Raw genomic sequence first — 23,441 nt, forward strand, 5'->3', positions numbered from 1 at the left:
AGATTCGCTTTAGTACTTTTCTTTCTAAACATCCTAACATGTTTTTATTATTTTTTTTAGAGTCCATGTCTCTGAATCATATGTAAGGACTGGGCATATTATTGTTTTGTAGAGTTTTATTTTTGTATTTCTTTCTTGATATAATTGTGGATTTAAGGAGGAGATTGAGCCCAAAATAGCATCTGTTGGCCGTGCAGATTCTGCGATTTATCTCTGCGGTAGTATTATTTTCAGTGTTAAGGAGCGTTCCCAGGTATACAAATTCGTTCACTGCTTCGATGACGTCGTCTTCTATATCAAGTGGTCGTAGGGTTTGTGTTTGCGTGCTTATTTTCATCTACTTCGTTTTGTTGGTGCTTATTATTAAACCCATTTTTTGCAGCTGATTCTTTTAATGCTACATACGTCTCTCGTACAGCGTTTTCCGTTCTCCCAACAATATTGATATCATCAGGACTGATTTATTATATATTGGTATTCCTAGCTCTTTCATTGCTTTGAACATTTCTCTTCTATTCACAAAGTCGTAGGCCGCTTTGTAGTCTATAAATATGTTATGAGTATCAATGCCACATTCCAGAGTTTTTTCTAAAATTTGTTTCAAGGTTGCAATTTGATGAATTGTCGATTTATTACCTCTGAAACCAGCTTAGTATTTTCCTACTATCCGTTCTGCATATGGTGCAATATAGTGACATAGTACTGTGGAAAATATTTATACGCAGCATTTAGAAGCGTAATTCCTCTGTGGTTAGAGCATTCAAAGATATCTCCTTTTCTGTGTATGGTGCAAAGTATTCCAATATTCCAATAATTGGGGAGGGATTTCTCTTTTTATATTTCTTTTATAAGCAGCTGTAATGCCATTATGTTATCACGGTCTCCTTCTTTATAAAGTTCAGCTGGGAGATTATCTATTCCGCGTGATTTGTTTCGACTAAGGAAAAAAATAGTAAATTACAAAGCGAAAGAAAAAAATGTAGGATGTTACTCACAGAAATGAAAAAAACATATAAAACATTCACCTCTCTTTAATTTGTTAATAATTAAACTATTTGATTTTTGAAGAAAATGAAACAAGTTGAAACTGTTTACTTGGTTAATATACATTCCTCTAAAACCGCTGAGCTCTTAAATTTTATCTTTATGATTAATAGATTAATCTAGTTAATTACATTTTGTAGTTAACTCTATATATCCACACTATGGGTGGGTTTTTCTTAACATTCTAGAGAACAATATACCCTCAACGTTCTTTTTCCACGCGAAAATACAAAATATATCGTGGCGACTTCCGGCGATGCATCGATATTCCAACACCGGAAGTTGCACTACCATGAAGTTCACTCTGCATGCAAAGAAATACAATACCTACTCATTATTGTTACTTTTATTGCTCTATTGTTGCATTATGTGTCTCTGAATAAACTGTTGTGATTTTTTTTCGAGGTGTGAAGATTTTCAGACAAAAGATTCTCTTTTCATATCAATGACCGACAGCGTTTGTTCGTTCTGTAATTTGGTTGCTCACGATATAAATTTGAATTTATAGTTTCTTGTTATTGCATGTATATAAATATATGTACATCTAATTATAATATTCTGTACTATGTAATAATAAATACGAGAAGGCTATAGAGATCATTAAATAAATATAACAATATTCAATGCAATATTTTCTTGTTCCCGTCTTATTTTTCGCAAATAAATTATTTTTATGGAAAAGACAGTTAAGATTTGGTTTCACGTATAGTGGCTTTACAATTCGCTTAGGTGTATTTCGTCCTAATAGGACTCATCAGAGCGATTGGACAGAAGCCCTGAACGTGAAATCAAATCTTTTCCGTCAAAGGAAGTACCTAATAATAAAAGAACTTCATACAGACGCATACGACTCTATCTGAGAATAAAACGCCTAGAACACCTAGAAATCTTCGGACATCTAGAAATCTTTGGATTTCTACTTTTTGTTAAATTATTTTTAGTTTTGAAAAATATTTTTGAAGTTCAGCAGAAATATACACGTGGCTACAGTTTTAATTATTCATACCTATGGAATGTATAAGAACACTGAGATTTAGAAATAGAAATGATACGGAGACGATAAGATTGTATAAAAGTACGACGATTGTGTTTCAAAAGAGAGAAAACCAACTTATCACATACAAAAGTAAAAAATATTACTTTTTAACAAAAGCAGAATATATTCGTGGATATTAGGACTACAAGATAATAATTGATAACTCGTGATTTCCGTGCTGATCTCATCTGCGTCAATACAGTCGCGTAAGAAACCCAACATCTTTGCTTTCTCACTTCAACTTCAAATACTCATCTTATACCCTCAAACATATTTCACACTTTCTATCTTTAAATCCTCTGCAACTATTACAGTTATTTTCTTTCTTTCCTTCCAGCCAATCTCCTAGTTCAATGTAGTGCGATAAAGAGGTTTTTAGAATCCGGTTTTATCTTTTCTGCCTTCCCAGTTTTAAACAACTGGTAATATTTCCATTTATCTCCCTCTTAATTTTATTATTTCGTTTTCATTCATGCATTCTTTAGATTTTGAGAGGAAAATCCTCAGAAGAATCTTTGGGCCTTATCACGACATTAATAGCAACCAATACCGAATGAGAACAAATGCTGAGGTCAAGCAGATGTATAGAGCGAGCGAGACCAAGAGATTAAATCCCAACGTCTTAGATGGGCTGGCCATGTCCATAGACTCCCTAATAACCGCCTTGCCAAATTAATATGGGAGGAAGCCCCCACAGGAAGAAGACCCTTAGGACGTCCACGAATGCAATGGAGAGACAATATATGGTCAGATCTAAGAACAATGGGGCTGCCCACTGACCCAAATATTATGGACGACCGTTCAAGATGGAAGCAAGTTGTGCAGTCAGCCAAAACCCACCCAGGGTTGTAGTGCTACGAGAAGAAGAAGAATTCTTTAGATTACCGCTCGTGACTATACTTCTCACATGAAATTACTGAAGAAGCATTCTTATCCAGAGCATTATATTGATATTGCGATTACAAAAAAGTTTTCTCATTCTGTTAAAAGTTGGCCGTGCAATTTCAGGTTATTATCAAGTACAAGCTACTGCCAGAGTGCATTTAATCCTGGTTATTCCTTTTTACATACACATATCACTTAATGTAATAATAACTTGAGGTGTTTCTCTCTCTCTCTCTCTCCCTCCTTGTCTGTTCTCCTCTTTTGTTTTTATATATTCTTGTTGTTAAGTTTCCCTTGGCTAGCTTCTTTGACTTGTCCTTTTAGACACGTTCAAGTAGGACCTCGTCAACCGTTTCCAGTTTAGCCGCTAGTCCATTTGCACTTAAGGATATCCTTATTGTCACTCACTATGTTTAATTGTTGTTATGTAATATTTTTCAGTTAACTAGTTGGAACAAATGAGTTGCTAAACTGTAACCCATACACCAAGTAGCGAATTTCGAAGTGGTAGACAGATTTGTATACTTGGGCCATCTTATAACCAACAATGATGATTGTTCCTCAGAAATCAAGCGTAAACCAGCAATGGCCCGAACCACAACAGCTAAACTGATTAAAATATGGAAAGACCGAACAATAACAAGAAATACTAAGCTCAGGTTGGTCAATGCCCTTATTTTGCTCATTGCTACAAACGCAGCTGAACTCTAAAAAAAATCGATAGGAGTAAGATTGAAGCCTTCGAAATGTGGGTCTATGGAAGAATTCTACGCATGTCCAGAACAGAACATAGAACCAAAGTGTCAATTTTGGAAGAGCTTTATATAAAAGATAGGCTATCTATGGGGTCTACTAGGAAAAGTAAACCGAGCATACCTAATTTACTTCGGCCACAGAACCATAGAATCCATAGAATTATACATAGCATGGTAGTAAAAGGAAAGGTAAAAGGCCGAAGACCAAGAGGAAGATCTCCAACAGGCCAAATGAAGTCTCTGGTGGGAAAATCCCTACATGAAGCCAACCATATGGCACAGACTCGCAGCAAATGGAGACAGCAAGCTAATAATATTTAGAGTGTCACCACGTCCTGACAAGGACTCAAGGAATGAGGAGGAGGAACCCGTTAAGACCGTATTACCCTCAGGTTCGCCAATACCATCGGACTTGATGGATATGGCGATGGTATATGATGGTGGATGTGAGTGTGTATTGGGTATTAGCTAAGATATGCTGTTCCACTTTTGAGATAGATCTTGTAATTCCATTTTTGCCTAGCTTCTTCGTAAGCAATCCTTACATTTTGATCATATTTGTCTTATAACAATTACGACCAAGATAGAGAAGGGGAAAGTGATCAAGGTAATCTTTTTTCTTGGAGAGTGAGAGTGAGAGAGGAAATAAATAGATCAAATGATGATCGCAATATTTTGTTAAAAAAAACTCAAACTACAAAAAGAATTGAACGAAGATTAAACAATGATCTTAAAAATTATAAGGTTGTCAAAAAGAAGAATTATGATACTATTTATGTAAAAATGAAGTGAAAGAAATATGTTTAAAAACGGAAAACTAGAAAAACCAACAGAGACAGTAACAGTGATGGTGATCAAAATATCAAAAGAAGAACCTAAGCATTACAGAAAATAAAGAAAAATATCTAAGGGAAACAAATTTTGTAATATCTTTCCTAATATAGATTTAGTACCAGCATAAATGCTAGTTGGATATAGAAGCAGCATCTTAGTGCGTGTGTAAAAGAAAACGATAAGTTCTACGATGCTGGTAGTTGTAAGTTAGTGTGAGTAAGGATGGCGAGGAGTTTCTACATATACTAAGAAAAATAATTTATTGTAACCATTGTACGGTCGGTCCTAATATGGCTTATAGTTACAAAATAAATACTTTGAAATCGTAAAACAATCACATACATCACTCCATTCATATGTGGAATAGTCTTTCTTACAAGGCTCATATATTTTTTAACACTTTATGTTCTTTTTGAGGAATTTTACACTACATAGCAGCTGTCCTATATTTAGTTAATAGGCGAATACTATTTTCTAAATCCAACTTGGCGTTTTGTTCTATTGTTGAAGAAATACAAGATTCCACATCCATTTTGCACAAAACTGAGACTGCCACATCATATGCCACTCAAATTACTAATAATTCTTATTCAATGTTCTTATCGATAATGCTTTCCTTTTAATCGTATCATCCGCCTAGGTTTTATCGGTGATCCTTATTGTTGTTACAGGTTAAGAGAAAGAGGTTATCGGTATGATCCTTTCTGTAAGTTCAAGAAGACTTTTTTTTATCAGTGATCCTACTTATATGTTGGGGAGGACTTTTTTATTGGTGATCCTTTCTGTAAGTTGAAGAGGTTGGGAATCAGATCGGAAGTCCTGATCCTTCCTGTAAGTTGGCGGGTTTGAGGATCATAGCGGAAGTCCCGATCCTCACTCCCGCTAACTTACAACTACTGGTGTTTCAATTATAAGGCCATATAACTACCTACCTACACCATGAGAATTTAGGAAAGACGAAGAGGAAATATTGAACAAATATGTGAAGAAAGAGAACTACGTGAAAATCAATAATGGAAAAATGTAACAAACATCCATACGGTATTCTGTAGTGCTGCATCAGGCAACAGGAAAGTCCTAGTTAGTATAAAAACCAATGGAGTATAAAAGCAAATGTAAAGGAGCAGCGAACAGGATCTTAAAGAAATATGTGGAAATCTTATTAGGACAACCTATATAATAAGAGGAGAATAAACGGATGATAGGGACATATTTATTTGGCCTAAATGTTTTTACTCAATACCAATAATCGCTAAGTGTCTAATTTCTGAAAGGAGTAGAAAGTGAGTTAAATAGAGAATAAGTTAAACCAAAAAGAGATCGAAAAATTAACACCAAATGAGGAAACATTAATAGCCGATAATTCCTCTTCGTTAAACTATTATAATAAATTATAATAAATCATTGGGATTTAAATGTTACAACAAATATGTACATTGTGTAACCTTTTATTTAGTTAATGCCTTTAATAACTATACTAATTAGGTGCAAAGACAAGTTATTCTCTAATTAATTCAATTTCTCATGTATCAATAAAAAAAAATGTTTAAAAAAAGACCGGATGCGCAGTAATACCAGTTTGACGAAAGAGGAAATCGTTATAATATTCAGTACGTTGTAATGATACATTGCATGGATCGCTCCTTTATTATTAACCTGTTAAACAGTATATTAATAACAATTTACCGGTTTTGATCAATAACTAGCGTTTTAACATATTACCATCGATAGCCTAGCCTTGGTCATTATCCCATGAAGAAGTAGCTGAATGTTGACAATTCGCAGACACCAAATTTGGATAGGCGTACATGAAATAACGACAGTATTCGTTATGATTGTTGAAAAGTTCAGAACGAACGTGAATTTTTGGTTATATAAAAGCTTGTGTAGGAGAAAGAGGTAATTTTTCTGAATTGTAAAGTATTTTCTGACAAAATATTGTTTTTTCTGTAATAAAAATCCAACTGGTTTCTTATTACTTTTTAGAGACTATCACATTCTCACGCACAATATGTTGTGCTTGAGACTGTGTGTTATCTCTTCAGCAGGTTACATATTGGAGTGTAGGTTGCCCATGGAGTAGGAATCCCATATTCGACACTATTAAAATCAGAGTAACTGTTATTAAGAAAAATTTCTTGTTTTATATTTGTTAATTATGGTCTAAATAGATTAAGAGTGGTTTGAGTGGTTCCCCTAATACCGTATTTATGGATTTTTTACTAGTTATTCATGCGAAACAGAGTCAAAAGCTTTGGATAAGTCACACAATATCAAAAACACAAAATGGCCTCCCTCCAAACATCAACTACATCTCTAAGTTTTTGCATAGCGACTGTAGTGCTACACTTTTTCTAAAGCCATAATGAATACAGTGAAGTAGTATTTTGCGTTTTTCTAGATATTCTATCAAACGAACATTTAGAATACGTTCAAAAATTTTGTTGAACATTTTAATGATTAAGATGAGACGATAATTTCCAATTTCATACCTTCCTTTTGAACACTGGTAGCACTTTTGATACTTTTAGTACATCTGGGAAAATCCCCTCAGTAAGAGAATTATTATAAAGTATAACACATCTGTCCTATTGCCCTATATATATCCATAGAAGATTCCCTTTTAATAATTATTAATACGTGTCAAAGATGGGGACTTCCTTGTCCAGTCTGTTTCGTACGGGGTCCTACTCAATTTAGTGCTTCTTCCCCTTACATAGAGCTGGAGCCATAACATGATTTTGAAATTTTGACTTAATGTAATATTTTAAGTATTATGATTTTCTGCCTTACATGGCATGATACTGATGCAAAGAATTCTTTTTAAAAAGTTGTACCGATATTAAATATGTATAAGATGTACTAGTTATTCTGAATAGTACTTTTTATACACAGTTTTATTGACCAACTTACATTTTATTACTATATACCGAATATAATAAATAACTTAACAACACAGTAACTATTTCGCTACAAATTCAATGTATGATTGTTTATTATTCTTGACTAGAACTTCCACTGTACTGATTCCCAGGAACTTCATTCAGACATGCAATATGTGTATTTAGTACCGTTTCGCAGTGTTGTGACTCATGATATATTGTATTGAAACTTAATGTAAATTCTATGCACATTTATAATCACAGTATGTAATGTATAAGTACAATCACGTTTATTTTAATACATATCTGCAAACCAATCGACATCGAAGCCAAGGGGCATTTCTATTAGGTAATTGATAAAACAATTATTATTGTTTATATTATATGATTTATTTTCTAATTTTTAATATAAAGGAGACAAATACGCACATTTATTTCAAGAGGCATCAAGAGACATGTACTGGTTATCAAAAGTAGAAATGTCTTTGAAAATCCTACAATCAGCACGCCCACTTAATGCGCAGCAAAATTACCGAAAATTAGATAATTATCTTAGTAGGAGAAATAAACTCCATTTACATGTTAACTACGTTTAAAAATCAAGTAGTCGAGTATTGGTGTTCATCCATCTCTTTCTCTCTCTGTCTAAGAACTAAAGAAACTCCTACTTGAGATACAAAATCAATTTGTAATTAAATACTTGAGTCAACTGACAGCTACAGAAAACACAAGCAATGTGAAAACCACACAAAAAAATCAAAAGACCACAAAACAGCATATCCCACCTATGGTGGCGAAAAAGCCGAAGTACTTGCAGATAATCTCACTGAAGTATTTAAATCTCACGAAGCAAACACACCTATGGAACATCAACAAAATTGTATGATTTCATTCAAGCACCGTATCAAATGGACTTACCACTTGGGAGTGTTAACATTACAGAAATTTATTCTCTAATAAAAGAAATAAACTCGAAGAAAAGCCCTAGTTTTGATCTAATGACCGAAAACTTTACAAGACTACCTTTTATAGCCACAAAAGCACTCTAGCAAATAATTACCAAGTATTAAGTTTAAACTACTTTCCCTATCTCTAAAAAATTGATCAAAGAATAATGATCCTGAGACCTGGAAAAAACCAGAAGAACCAAACTCGTATAGGCCAATAGGTATGTTGCCAATTCTGTAAAAACTACTAGAGAAAGTTATACTTAAGCAACTGATGGAGAAAATGAATGAAAGAAAACTTATACCTGACCATCAATTTGATCTCCGAAATAAACATGACACCGTGAAATAGATTCATGGTGTGGTTGAAAAAATCAACAATGGCCTAGAATGCAAAATATACTGTAGTGCAACCTTTCTAGACTTAAGTAAAGCATTCGATAAAGTATGGCATAAAACCTTACTTTAAAAAATAAAACAAAACTTACCATGAGCCTTTTATGAAATGATCAAATCTTATCTGGGTATGCAAAGCTTCCAAATTAAAATAAAAGCAACCCTCTTCGAAATTGTTCCTATCTCTGGAGGAGTACCGCAAGGAAGCATACTGAGTCCAATCCTGTACTTGCTATTTAATGTCAAGCTTCCTGTAACCAAATCAACGCTAGTTGCAACCTGTGCTGATAAAACTGTTATTAGGGCATGACATATGCTGCCTCTAGAGGCTTTAAAATCGCTCTCAACAAAATACAAAACTTTGGCGTATGAAAGCAAATGTCAGTAAATCTGTTCATATAAAGTTTACTATGAAGCAAAATAAGTGTCCACCAGTCACACTTAATGGACTTTAGTTTCAATGCTCCGACCACACTAAATATCTAGGGATGCATCTGGACCACAGATTGACATGGCAGAAGCACATCTTCGCTAAAAAGAAACAATTAGGTCTGAAACTGAAACAATATTATTAGCTCATAGGAAGAAAGTCACAACTCACCCTCGAAAACAAACACCTCCTATACAAAACTATCATAACACCGATTTGGACTTATGGTATCTAACTATGGGGCACCGCCAGCAACTCCAACATTGACACCATCGAAAGGTAGCACAACAAGATACTAAGCATATTAGTGAACGTGCCATGGTATATACTTAACAGCTTAATTCATAGGCATCTTAATGTTCCGAGTGTTAAAAAGAAGTGATCAAAAAGTATAGTGTATCCTATTGGTAACAAGTGAAATCACACCCAAACGAACTAGCAAGTAATCTAATAAACATAACAGAAGAAAGTAAAAGACTCAAGCGGTTCAAATCGTCTGACTTAACTACTAGGTTTTAGTTTTAATTAGGCTTTTAAAATATTTTTAGGTTAAGACAAATTTTGTTTTTGACTTTTGAAAGGTGAGTACTAACTGGAATAATACTACCTTTAAGTCATTTTAAAAGGTTTATCAAATTTATGAATATAAATAAACTGATAGTCATTAGAAACATTTATTGTCAATGTAGACAGATTATGTAAATAAATTTCCAAAAAGAATGATATAATTAAAATAAAATAGGTATTTTCCTTTTATAAGTTGATCTCTATATTCCGGTTTTTAAGCGTACCCGCTCTTCCTGTAAGGATCTATGGAGGAGTAACACCAAGCCACATGTGCTTATCTCTTGTCGTATTGCTTATTCATACGTCGATCCCATACACTAGCTTATTCCTCTCATGCTAGTGTAAGTGGCAGATTCATTTTGATTTTAAACTAATATGTTAGCCTTGTTGTTTTCTGGACAGGGCCTTAACAGCCCAAATTGAGTCTTGGCCTCCAGTAAATTTTCCCTCCAATATGGACGGTATCGCTCCACTCACCTCATAATTTATCAGCGCTGCATCAAGTTGTGCTTCTCTTCTGCAACATCACTCCCCAATATTTTCGGTGTTTTCTGTTTTGATCTTCTGCACTGCATTTTACTGTCTAGGAATATCCTAGACAATAAAATCATATCCGATTTCCATTGATATGTCAATATTGATGAATTTATAGATTTTCATCTTCGGTTTTCTTCTTCGATGTGCAGTTTTTTCTGTTTCTGGAATTGATTTAACGCCGCACTCTACTCTAATTATTTATTAATTATTATTTATTATCAGTAGTAATATCCCTAGGACATTGATAAGAGACGAGATAATTTCATGACAATCGAAAGCTCGTTCCTTGGTAACAGCACGAATCCGAAGGCTGAGTGCTGTTACCAAGCAACGAGCTTGAGAAATTTGTCATGAAATTATGAGGCATTCATCAATGTCCGAGGGATATTCGGCGGATAATTTTTCGACTGTTCTAACAACCATTCAAATTTCGTCTTCAAAATTCAAAGAAACGTGACATTTTGAAATTTATTTAGATGAAGTTGTCAAACTCGATCGTGTTGTCATAGGGATTGAAAATTGCACTGAATGCAATTATCAGTCTAATGTTGACATGATTGGGTAAAATTGTTCCACATGACACAAAATGACGAAATTTGAATGGTTGTTAGAACAGTCGAAAAATTATCTAAGTAATTATTTTCCCTTGTTGTTGTTGTATATTTGTATATATATTTACGTAGTAAAAATTTATCATAAAAATTACTTTCTTTTTTTATTTTTCAGATATGATCAACTAGTCCCCAATCACAAAAATGACACCTAAATGGTCGGATCTTCTAATATTCCTAATTTTCATTCTACAAATCACAACAAATGCTACAGAAGATTTGCTAGATCAATATGTTAAACATGTGGAAAGTGTAAATAGTATAAATTATAATTTAGATAAAAGGTATAATAAAAAATATCATCATCCGAAAAGCAGAAGAAAACTTAACGGATTTAACGATATTGATGAACATTTTAAAGAAAGTCAGGAAGACACCATATTCTTTGATTTGCTTGACAGTTTTCCAAGCGAAAAAGATGACTCTGAACGGCCTGAAAATGATAGGCATTTACTAAGAAAACTTAGTAGTGTAGATACTGTACAAGAAAATTCAGATATAGAAGATTTTGATTTACTATCTGATATAGACGAAGAATCCAGGCATAGAGAAAAAAGAGACGCTTCAAGTGACATTGTTTGGACTCATTCGGAAACGTTGGATAGAGAAGGTCGGATAATATTGAGATGGCAACCTAGGCATCAGGAAATATTATTTAGAGTAGAGGCTAAGACTAGGGGATATATTGGATTGGGATTTAGCTCCGATGGGAAGATGGAGAAAGCTGATATTATTCTTGGATGGGTGGACGACAAGACTGGAGTGGCAGTATTAATGGTAAGTTATTATTATTTTTTATTATTTACATTTAAGGCGCATCAACCTATGTGGTTATTAGAGCCGCTCGGTATTACAACTTTTTTTACATTTTTGGATACTTAATATATACTGATTTTGATATACATAGATTTTACATACATAAATCTGAGTTAAACTAAGTACATTTGTTAATAGAAGCATTGACTATTACACATGTATTTGTACACGCACTGATGTTTATATTTGGTTGTATATTCCTATTGATTTTAGAAAACTTAAAACTGACGAATAAACACAGCTTTCTTCTAGACAATCGCGTAGCGTTCTCGGTAAGTTAGACTTTTTCCTCTCATTTGAATATGCAGGGCATCCAATTAAGCAATGTTGGACACTTAAACTGATGAAACACTTACCGCACATTGTATGAACACTTCCAGTAATATGGTTCATATTACTGTTTATTATAGTTTGGTCTTTCCTGTTGCTTCACTTATTCTTCCATCTTGTAACTGTTGTGTTTATGTCTCGTAGTTTTTGTTGAGATTGATTCCATTCTTGAATGTCGAGTTAATCCAGTGATGAAAATCTTTCTTATAGGTAGGTTCTGTCAAGTCTTCGTTGTTAACTGAAGATTTGGCGGCAGCATCTACTCTTTCATTACTATGTATACCAATATGTGACGGAATCCACATAAATTTTACAATCGCATTCTTTTGCTGAAGTTGGTACAAATGGTTCTTTATCAATCGCAACAATGGATGAGTTGAGTAAAAGGTGCCTAAGCTACTCATGGAACTTAAGGAATCTGTCATTATTAGGCACCGGTCTAAGTTTTCTAAGTTATTATTGATTTGTTATTATTAACGTCAAAATGATAAAATGTGATTATTGTTTGTTAACCGCCACATAGAAAATATTTGAAAGCGAAATAATATGGTGATTAAAAATCCTGTAGCCTTCCACTATTTGTCTCTTTGAAAATTAGAATAGTTGAGATCTCTCAAAGCAATAGCATAGGAAGAGCGAAATAAGAAAGGAGAACGACTAAGCTTCTTTAATGAAATAATCACCAATCCCTTTTTTAAATTAACGTAAAGAATATTATACATTTCTATCACCAGAAGATACACCAGAAAATGTAATAAAAAATGAGATTTATATTTTAGTTAATAAGGGATTCAAAAATTCGGTAACATCAGTAAAAACTCCTTAGTAAGTCGGAATACAATCAACTTGTCGATATTATTCATCTTAAACTCAAAAAAATCCCCTTAACAAACCGAAACCTACGAAACGCAATCTAAAACAGACACCTAATCTAAGAGAATAAGACCAAACGTGAGGTACAACAATCTCTAAAAACTAATATCATCATCTTCTCTTTGCTTTTTTATCCCTGTGCGAAGTCGACTTCCCTAATTACATTTCTCCTCGATAAATCTCTATCTTGGGTCATATGTCGAATCGATTTACAATGTTCTACGACTTTTTCGATACCCAGTCGCCATCTATCCCTATCTCTCAATGCGTCCTCATCTAAGTTGCTGTCTACGTCTTCTATCCAGCTTCTTGTTGGTGTCCGCGTTTTCTGCGTAACGGCGATACGCAATTTAACAGTTGCTTTGGTAGTCTATCATTTGACATCCTCTGTACATGTCCGTGAGATTGTTTTGTCCTAATATCATTTACAATTGTGTGATTTACTTTCATTATTTTTCTGATACGGTCATTTGTTATTCTTTGTCTCCTGGACTTTCCCGTGGATCTTCGCCAAATTTAATTTCTGTGGCTTCTAGCCTTTACTCTGTTGTAGTATTTGTGTAACTGCCATAAGTTATAATGCTCCTGATTATGATGTTATATATTTTTTGTTTATTTGTTTTCGATATCGTCTGATCCCAGAGGACTCATTTGGTATCGATATTGCTCCTACTCTGTATGTTTTGGTACCGTATTATGTGGTCCACTAGTGGACCCAGAAGAAGATTTTCTTTTTTTTTGCATATTTTTATATTAAGTAATTCTGTGAGTTTTGTATCTGTTTCTTGTTTCAAGGAACGGCTTCATTGCAATAAATCGAAAGCTCGCAATTTGTAGTTTTTTGCAGTTTTTTAAGAAACCTTCTCTTGGTTTTAGTAAATCCCATTCTGCTTCTTGGATTCTGAATAGTATTAATTTTAAATTGCTGACAAAGAAGAAAGTGAGTTTCAGAAAGTTATTTTTATTTATCACGTTCATGGTTAAATTCAAAGGTATCATCATCTGGTGGTGTCCCCGTAATATCGGGCGGCAGTTTATTAAGAGGACCTAAACTAAAAAAATTTATTTGTAATATCGGGTGGCGGTTTATTAATAGGACCTAAACCAAAACAATTTATTTCATATTTCATAAGAGGCGTGCATCGCAAAAAATCAAATCAAATTTTCTGTATTCTAAATGTATTAATTATGTTTCATCAATATGAATTATTTCTAATTTCTATAAATATTTTTAAGTTGTAAACATAATGCAAATCTTTTTGAACTTCAATAGCAAATCATTCCGATAATAATAAAAGTGCATTTTTTGTTTGACATGCGTGACGTCCCGCAGGCCAAAGTGCCAGTCTCGTTCCGCAGAAAAATCGCTGTCCCGTCCCGCAGCAAAAACCGCTGTCCTGTCCCGCATCCAGTCGCGTCCCGCGAGACAAACTGCAGGCCGGGACGACCCGCGTGCATCACTGACTGTATTCTTTTATGAGTTTCCTTGTATTTCAGATCGTCGTTGTTCTGTGCCATTTCAATCTGATTATCTTCGAAGCACAGTGTATAACAATGTGTAGCGATGAGACTACCAAAGAGAATTGAAGTACTATTGTAAAAATAATACCTCAATCAACCATGGGAGCTTATCGTCTATACCTTGCCTAGCTCAGTATCTCAAGGGTGAGTTCGTGTTGTCTTAAACTAGGGATTGAATCTGAGTTCTCAGTTGATAGCAAATAAGACAAATTTTAACCAAACATATTTATTTAAATGAATAAAAAAACAATAATTAACCCTACCAAAGCTTAACAGTTAATAAGTGTTACTTATTGCTTCGATGGGCTGCTTGTGTGTTCTAGCTGTTGGGTCCTCCAATTAGAATTTGGGGCTTCTGGAGAGCTGCAGTCACACGTGGCTGTATGTCCTGACCAATTGTTGAAATCCAAATATGAAAATAAAACCAATAAAATTTTGATATGTCCAACAAACCAATAAAATGTCCAGTAAACTGTCCAGTAAACCAATAAAGTTTTGATACGTCCAATAAACTAAAAGATAAGGAACAACTTGCATTAGAAACACATCAAAAAGAAAGGTTTAACTTCCTTGCCATCTTACAAAATTACACTTAAACAAATAGCGTATGGCAAGGATAAAATGAAATATGAATGTTACTACTTAGTTAAATTCTGTTAAAGAGTCCTAATGCATATATCAGAAAAAAAATGTGCTTTCGAAAGAAAGTAAGGTTACAAATATTGGAAATGTGGTCAGAATTATAGAATAAATATCACAATGAAAGTACTTACCCCAAGAGAATTTGTAGACCATAAAAATGAGTCTTATAATAATTTTTGCCTTCTTTTATAAATTTCAAAAAGAGGCAAAAAATAATCCCACTACAGAAAAGTTGTTTTGACAGAAAGTGGGAGACTGAATGAAGTTAGCACAGATGTCATAGAATGTTGCTATAGATATCATGAAACTAGCTTGTCAGTCAACACGGAACAGAATAGTCTGCCGAACAAAAGTGAGAGGGCGAATATTTATTCTATGGGACAGAAAGAGAGAAAAAAAAAATAAAGACAGAGGAAGAAGAGAAAAACAGAGGGCGCCAACTACTTTTATAAATAAAAAATAGTAAAAATTAAACTGAAGATAAAGAAATTAATAAATTAATAAACAAATTAAAATGAAATAATTATTTAAATATAAATTAATAGAGATGTGACGTTTATAACGTTACAATTTTTATTGTAGTTTAATATGTAATTGTCCATTCCTTCACATTTCCTTTTCCATAACTTCAATGCCTGTGTAAGGTATACTTTAAAAAATCATTAGTGAGATGCAACAATCCTATTTTATGCCATTAGTTACCTTGATGTTTTCTGAGAGTTTATTCCCCGTTTTACTCGAGCTTGTGTATTATTATATAGTTCTTTAATTACCTTTATAATGTTAATATTACTCAATTGTAAGGCTTTCCAGAGCCGTTTAAGGAGGACATATCGTATGCTTTTTTAAGATCGACGTACAGTAAATATATCTCTTGGTTCCTAGCGGTTCCCTTTTCTATTAATTGAGTAACGTAAAATAAGTGGTCTTCCGGCTCTAAAACTTGCTTGCTCGCCTGCTTTTATATCTTTGTCCTCGATTAAATTTTATAAAATTTATAAGTAAATCTTCACGTACAGAAGTTCCACTTTTGCATTTTTAACACAATTCTTATATCATTATTGCAAAGTATATTGCATAATAGTTCCGATGATATTTATCCTAAGGCTAAAGGCGTTCATCTAGGAATTTAAAATAATACATTTCCTTAAACTATTTTTAACTGCGGAATCTATCCAATTATTGAGCAATACCACATATAAATCACCTAAATATATATTTCGGGCATTTTACTGTTAACGCCTCTGTTCACCGGAAGCCACCGTTATTATAGTTGTCATTAAAACTGAATTCGTAAAACGAAATGGATCATCAGATAATCTTAAAATAATTTGAGAATATTGGAAAGATAATGAATAAAATTAATTTTCAATATATTACAAAATTGGCCACTTATTTATTTTGATTAATTAAAGACCCAAAAATAGATATGGATAATTTTGTTAGGGGTTTTTCAAAATTGTAATTTTTGCCTGGTTGGTGTTTAAATAGCATTTTTATGCTGTGTTGAGACTGTTTTTGAACAATTAAAAGTGCTGACAGAACACATATATTATATTGTTTTATATGGGACAGAGAATAGGCATAAACATAAGTGCTATAAGAAGGTTGGAGACCTTCGAGATGTGGGTGTTTACAGGACTCTTAAAAATACCACAGATAGACCACGCCACTAACAAGGCAGCATTGTTTAAAATGAGCCATACCAGACAAGTTCTTAACATTATGAATAAGCGCAAAACTTGTTTATCTGCGACATGGGTGCCGTGGAAGACATTCTGAGCTCTTGAGGTTGTTGATGGAGGGAAAAATTAAAGGAAGCAGAGTTCCAGATACGAGAAGATGTTCATGGTTGAAAAACATCATAGAGTGGACATGTCTCGATACTGAATCCTTACTAAGAGCAAAGAAAGAGCAGACAAAGGGGATAGAGAAAGATTTTTCAGAATGTTTGCCAACTCTCAGAGATAAAGAGGACACTCTAAGAAGAAGAAGAAGAAGAAGGCGACAAAAGCTAATATTAATAAAAACCAACTGCAGGCAGACCATATTTACACACTAGAGCAAGAGGAAAGGAAAAAAAGCATAAATGAAAAAAACACAAATTATAAAGTGATTACTGAAATTTTCGTCTATTTTGCTTATCACAGATAAGTTAAAAAAAAAGCAAAAATTCACACTAAATAAATAGATGTTTTCTAAATGTAAAAAGAATATGTACTGCTAATAATTATCTGATCACATCTAAAAAAACTACCCAATGACAGTATTATTTTTTTTTCTATCCTTAAAATAATAATAACAGATTTTCAAAACGTCATCAATAAACTATTAGTAATGGTTTCCTTATTTAAAAATAAAATATACTTTTAAAAGGAAAACTGACTTTAAAACCAAATCGATGACTCCAGTACTGTAATATAAAAAGTTCCTTTCAACGTAAAATAGAAAAAAAAAAAACAAACTTTCCGATGATATATCGGACTGAAAACCACAATAGTTTCCTCCTTCAGACGAAATTCTCCTTCACGCCAAAAAAGAAAGCAAACAATTTACTTAAAAGACTTACTCAGCTATCTTCAATCTCTTCAGGACTCCCATAGAAAAAACATTTTCATTCAATTTTTTTTCTTTGTAATCTATTAAATTAACTTTCGTAAAAATTCACTGCTTCTTAATTTTGACAATCGAGTTTTTAAAAAATTTATTCTAAGATGTAAAAAATGTTCATTTTGAGGGAAAAGTAAGAGATTATTTATTTCGAAAAGGACAAACATGTGTGACTACTCGTTTAGGATCTTTCGATCCTCTTCAGGTTAGCTTTAAATGTTTTGTTTGTAGAGTAAAAGCAAAACAGCCCGAAGAATACACTGTGGTAGTGGAGTGTCTGGTGGAGCATCTTGGCGGCTGTTGAGATGGAGTCACTACTTGAATCAGAGGTGAGAAGTTTGCCTGGATGAGATGTTCCTTCCAGAGTGTAGTGTATGTGGTTTGAGCTAAATGTGACAAGAGTCTCTAGTTACTATTGTTCCTGCAGCCCTTTTTTCTTCTACATCCAACTTCAAAACTAGTGTATTGCAATAAAATTTTGTTATTGGATGTTTTCGCTAACGGCCAGGCTTTGTCAGCTTTCGAGAGGCGGTTTGTAACAGGTAGCCCAGTGTGAATGTGTTTGTGTTACCCTGACAGTGATGGACGCTACCATTTCGATGATACTTTAGTTCCGTCAGTCGCATAGACAGACCCTTCCCACCCCGGAATTTGTGGCAGGCACAAAATTCTGTTATCGGCCGGGGGCTCGAGCAACGAGGATACTTTGGTCACAGTATATTGCTTTCTTTATAAGCAATATACTGTGCTTTGGTAGCAGAAAGAGGACCCCTTTCACTGTCATGCTAGTGTGAGTGTTTGTGTTTGAGTGTGAATGTGTGCGAGTCTGAATCAGCAGAGACGAAAACCGTGTTCTCTAGTGACCATTGTTCCTGCAAGCCGTTTATACGTCTGCGACCAACTTCAGAACTAGTGTATTGCACTAAAATTCATCTTATTGATCGCTTGCGTTAACGGCCAGGCCTCGTCGGCGTTCGATAGACGGTCTCGGCATCTGCCGATTCAGGTTAGAAAATAGTTGCGGCTATTTTCTCAGGAACGGACAGGTATTATTGAGTAGTGAGATTGGGAAACCGCAAAAAACCGATCTCCCACTGTCCGGAGTAAGGAAAAGGATTTGGCTATAGGTGGGTGCGGTAAGCTAGCGGTTTAGCTTCGAGAATGTGTGCGTATTCACCCGAGAGTTTGTCAATACAAGCCTGCATTAGAATGGACGGAATATGAAGTTTTTTGACTTGTGGTCTCCGGGATCTTACGTGACCTAGAAGAGCAGGAACTTTTTAGGGTGTTTTGAGTGATGGATTGGGGGCCGTTGATTGTTCTGAAGGTAAAGTTCCTGTTGAGAGTTTTGATTCTCCCGATAATTGTGGCAACATTTGCGATGTTATGGATTTCACGGGATGAGAAGCCTCAAGGTTTCCTGCGTACGCTGTGCAGAATCCTGCGCTCCGCAGCGAGCAGTTTTTTCTTTTGATAGTTTCTTAGAAGGCAATATAAGTTGGAATGTTTTATAAGTGTGTTCGAGAGTTTTTGAGTGTGTTTTTCCAATTCCCCCTGTAAGTGGTACAAGAGGCGGGCTCGATTTCTGACCCTATCTCAAGTTGCCTTTAGATCAGGTTTCCAGTTGAGTGTCCTAGTAAAAAGAACACCGAAATAAGAAGCTGTCGTGTTGATATCGACGAGCCTTTGTCCCATTAAATTCAGGGGGAATTGATCGTCGCCGCGACGATTGACTATCACGGTTGTTTTGGGCTGCGGAACACAATTGCTTGTGTTTTTGTAGCGTTTAGTGTGACTCTCCACTTATTACATCATTCTTTGACGGCGTTTAAAAGAGTTTGTGCTCTTCTGAAAGTTCTCTCGGGAAAATAACCGTTCGCTATTGTGTTGTGAGGAGGGCAGTGTAATCCGCGTAGAGATACAGTTGGGTGCCTACAATGTTTTGGTTTGAGATGTTGCTATTGTATATTATATACAATAAGGGTGCTAGCACTAAGCCTTGAGGAACTCCAGCTAATGGAGTAAAATGGGTTGACAGTTAATTGCATATTCTCACTCTGACAATTCAATTCATTAGGTAAGAATGTATGATTTTTATGAATTGTAGGGGTAGCCTGATGTCAATTAACCTCCGAATAAGCCCACCATGCCAGACTTGATCGAAGGCCTTTTGTACATTCAGAAAAGTGGCAATGGCGGTAGAATTGTCGTTTATTGATTATGTGGCTTTTGATGTGAAATCTATTAATGTAAATTTTGAGTTGATTTACCAGATTGGAATCCATATTGAAATTTCAGAATGATATTATGGGCTTCAAGAAAGTCGTTGAGTCTATCTTTGAGGATTAGCTATAAGACTTTCCCTAGCGTATTAATTAAAGATATTGGTGTATAGAATTCCACATCGCTTCGGGGTTTACCCGGTTTGGGTATCATGATAGTGTTAGCCTCCTTCCATGGAGTAGGAAAGTGGCTATTTTTGAGACATACATTAATAGTTTTTGTCAGAAGTGGGGTAATACACTCTGGAAGTTGTTTTAGGCACCGTAGACACTCATATTGTCAGGTCCGGTGGAGTTATTTTTACCAATTCGACAATAACTCTCCGTTTCTCTGTAAGTTAGGGGGGTCATGACCTGAATTTTGGTGCATGAGAGTAGATCTTACTATGTATTCGGTGTTGAATTTGAATATGCGATAAAAGGTTGGATTGTCTGGAGATTGAAAATTATAATGAAGTGAGTTTTTGAATGTTTCGGCTTTTAGCTCCGGGGACCTGACTATTTGATAGATCAATAGATGAGATGGTTGAGATAATTTTTGTTTTAATAGGATTTTGAGTTTGTTCCAGAATTTACCACCGTGTTTGTAATCTAGTTTAGAGGTCGTATATTCCCACTAGCGAGTCTGTAGGGCAGATATTTCCCTCTCCTATCCTTTCCTAATTCCGTAATTTTATCTTTTCGCTTCTCACCCCTCAAAATAATTTCTAGCCAATCTGGTTCTTCAATTTTCCCCCAAGCAGACTTTTTCTATTCTACATAAATTAAAAATAGAACCATCTCTTCGTAATCATACCTTTCCCTGTCTTCCTCAAAGTTTCCGTGTAAATTAGAAAGTTGTAGAAACTCAATCCAAAAAAAAAGTTGAAAATCGAAAAAGTGATGGTAGAACGAAGTAGATGAGGATGCCAAAAACCTTCTACAAATACGTTTATGGCAAAACTAGCAATAGATCAAGATCTTTGGAGAAACTTACTGAGGAAGCCAAGGACTGACTTGAGCTGAAGTGCAATTGGATGGATGGATTATATTAATTCCAAAATGTCATTAGTCATCACACAAGCCTGTTTTGGATTTTCTATCTCTCGTTTGATTTTCTTCGCCAACAGTCACTGACGTTTTTTAAACTTATCCATGTTTTATTCACTCTGGACACTTGTTCTGTTTAATTTGTTGCAAAACATTTGAATTTTTGGTTTCCTCATATCGAGGGATTTTCCTTATTCTTTTTTTTTCTAATTGTTTAAGATTCACTTTATGATTATGTACTAAATAATTATAAGAACTGACTTCGACCCCTGGTCAAATAAAATATGTACCTGTGTTTCATATAATATATATTTTAAATTTTCACTGGTCTTTGAAATTTCCGGTACAAAAGCTGTGTTATAATGTAATAAGCTATCTTCTTCTTTATGTGCCGTCTTCTACCGAAGGTTGGCGACCATCAAACGATAGGTTTCTCTGTTTTGTGCCGCATGTATTATGTTCGCGGCTTCTGGTATTTGAAACCATTCTCTCAAATTTCTCAGCCAGGATTTCTTCTTTCTACCCAAACCTCTTCTACCTTCAATCTTGCCTTCCACGATAAGCTGTAGCAGACTGTACTTATCATTACGGAACACATGGCCCAGGTATGACGCTTTCCTCCTTTTAACAGTTGTTAACAATTCCATCTCTTTACCCATTCGTCTTAATACCTCTGTGTTGGTCACTCTGTCTGTCCAAGGTATTCTCAGTATGCGTCGATACAGCCACATTTCTAGAGCCGCTAACTTCTTTATAGTTGCTGCTGTTAACGTCCACCCTTCAACTCCGTAAAGTAGCGTAGAGAGTACGTAGCATTTCGTGGCGCGCCATTGGAGGTTAACGCTTAGGTGGCGGTTGCTTAAGAGCTTTCTCATTTTGATGAATTTGGATCTTGCTATTTCAATTCGGATCTTAATCTCTACATCTGGGTCCCACTTATCATTTACTGTATATCCCAGATATTTAAATCGGTGTACTCTTTCAGTACGTTCGGCTTCAATATTCAGGTCGATATGTTGAATGTTCTTTTTACTGATCACCATAAATTTAGTTTTCTTTCTATTGATCTTCAGTCCAAATTGGTTGCCAATTATATTTACTCTATTTAGCATCATCTGTAAATCTTCGATATTATCGGCCAGTATAACAGTATCATTTGCATATCGAAAATTACTTATTAGTACGCCATTAATCTTGATGCCCTCGTTGTACTCTTCCAGTGCCTCTAGAAATATTTGTTCCGTGTACAGGTTGAAAAGCAGTGGCGAAAGAATACAGCCCTGTCTAACCCCTCTCGAAATGGTTACGTTTTCACTCACCATATGTCTATTCTTCATGTGGGCTGTTTGATTCCAATATAGATTTTTTATAATCTGGATGTCTTTAGTGTCAAGTCCTGTAAGATGTAATAGTTCTATGAGTTTGTCATGTTTGATAGTATCGAATGCTTTCTCATAGTCGATAAAACAGGCGTAAACATCTTTCTGTTGATCCAGACATTTTTGAATCAAGACTTGTATTGCAAAGAGCGGCTCTCGAGTTCCAAAACCGCATCTAAAACCGAACTGTGTTTTACTTATGCTGTGTTCTAATTTTGCTCGTATTCTGGAATGGATAATACGCAAGAATACTTTAAGGGTGTGACTCATTAAACTTATAAGGCGATATTCACTACACGTCTTAGAATTCGATTTCTTGGGAAGGGACACAAATGTAGATTTCAACCAGTCCGATGGAATTTGACCTGTATCGTATATCTTATTAAACAGTTCTAATACTACATTCAGGTTGTTCTCGTTAAAAACTTTTAAAAATTCGACTGGTATTTCATCGCATCCTGTTACTTTCCCATCTTTCGTTTGATCTATAGCTTTTATCACCTCACTTTTCAATATTTTTGGTCCATTCAGATCAAGAGTGTTCGTAGGAATATGACGATAATCCGTAAACAAATCTTTTATGTAATTTGCCCAAGTATGTAACTGTTCTTCTTTATCTACAATAAGTTTGTAGTAATAAGCTATACTTTTTGTTTATCTTCAACTTTATAAGGATATTTCTCATCAACAGTAATTGTTATGAATTCATTATCTCCTATCCTTCCAGCAAATTAATTTGCATGAGAAGATCGTTTTCTTAATCAAATCAATACGGAATAATTAGCTCTAAATAAAGACTTCCAGTACCAATTACAGGTATTTATTTTACCAGTAAAAAGAATCGGATATCTATTTTTTATCTCACATCCTGTATTTAAAAGAGCAAACCGCTGAAATGTACTTACCACGGTATGGTGCACAAGGTGTACGAGATAACCAGCGAACCAGCTTCACATATTATATAGTACCTTCTTCCACTTCCTGCGGCTGCCGTATCCGTTCCAGGTTTGGCGTTTTTTATATTTCCTTCACCGG

At 34.7% G+C, this 23,441-nt stretch overlaps 1 protein-coding gene across 1 annotated transcript in view; it reads left to right on the top strand.

The window, feature by feature from the left end:
• Nucleotides 1–23,441, top strand: part of LOC140437528 (MOXD1 homolog 1) — an 83,582-nt gene that overhangs the window by 22,402 nt on the left and 37,739 nt on the right. Inside the window, exon 2 of the mRNA XM_072527105.1 lies at nucleotides 11,040–11,701. Within this exon, the coding sequence (XP_072383206.1) occupies nucleotides 11,069–11,701 (633 nt within the window). The 5' untranslated portion in view covers nucleotides 11,040–11,068. The remainder of the gene's footprint in view (nucleotides 1–11,039; nucleotides 11,702–23,441) is intronic.

The sequence above is a fragment of the Diabrotica undecimpunctata genome, chromosome 3 (assembly GCF_040954645.1).
Source record: "Diabrotica undecimpunctata isolate CICGRU chromosome 3, icDiaUnde3, whole genome shotgun sequence".
NCBI lineage: Eukaryota > Metazoa > Arthropoda > Insecta > Coleoptera > Chrysomelidae > Diabrotica > Diabrotica undecimpunctata.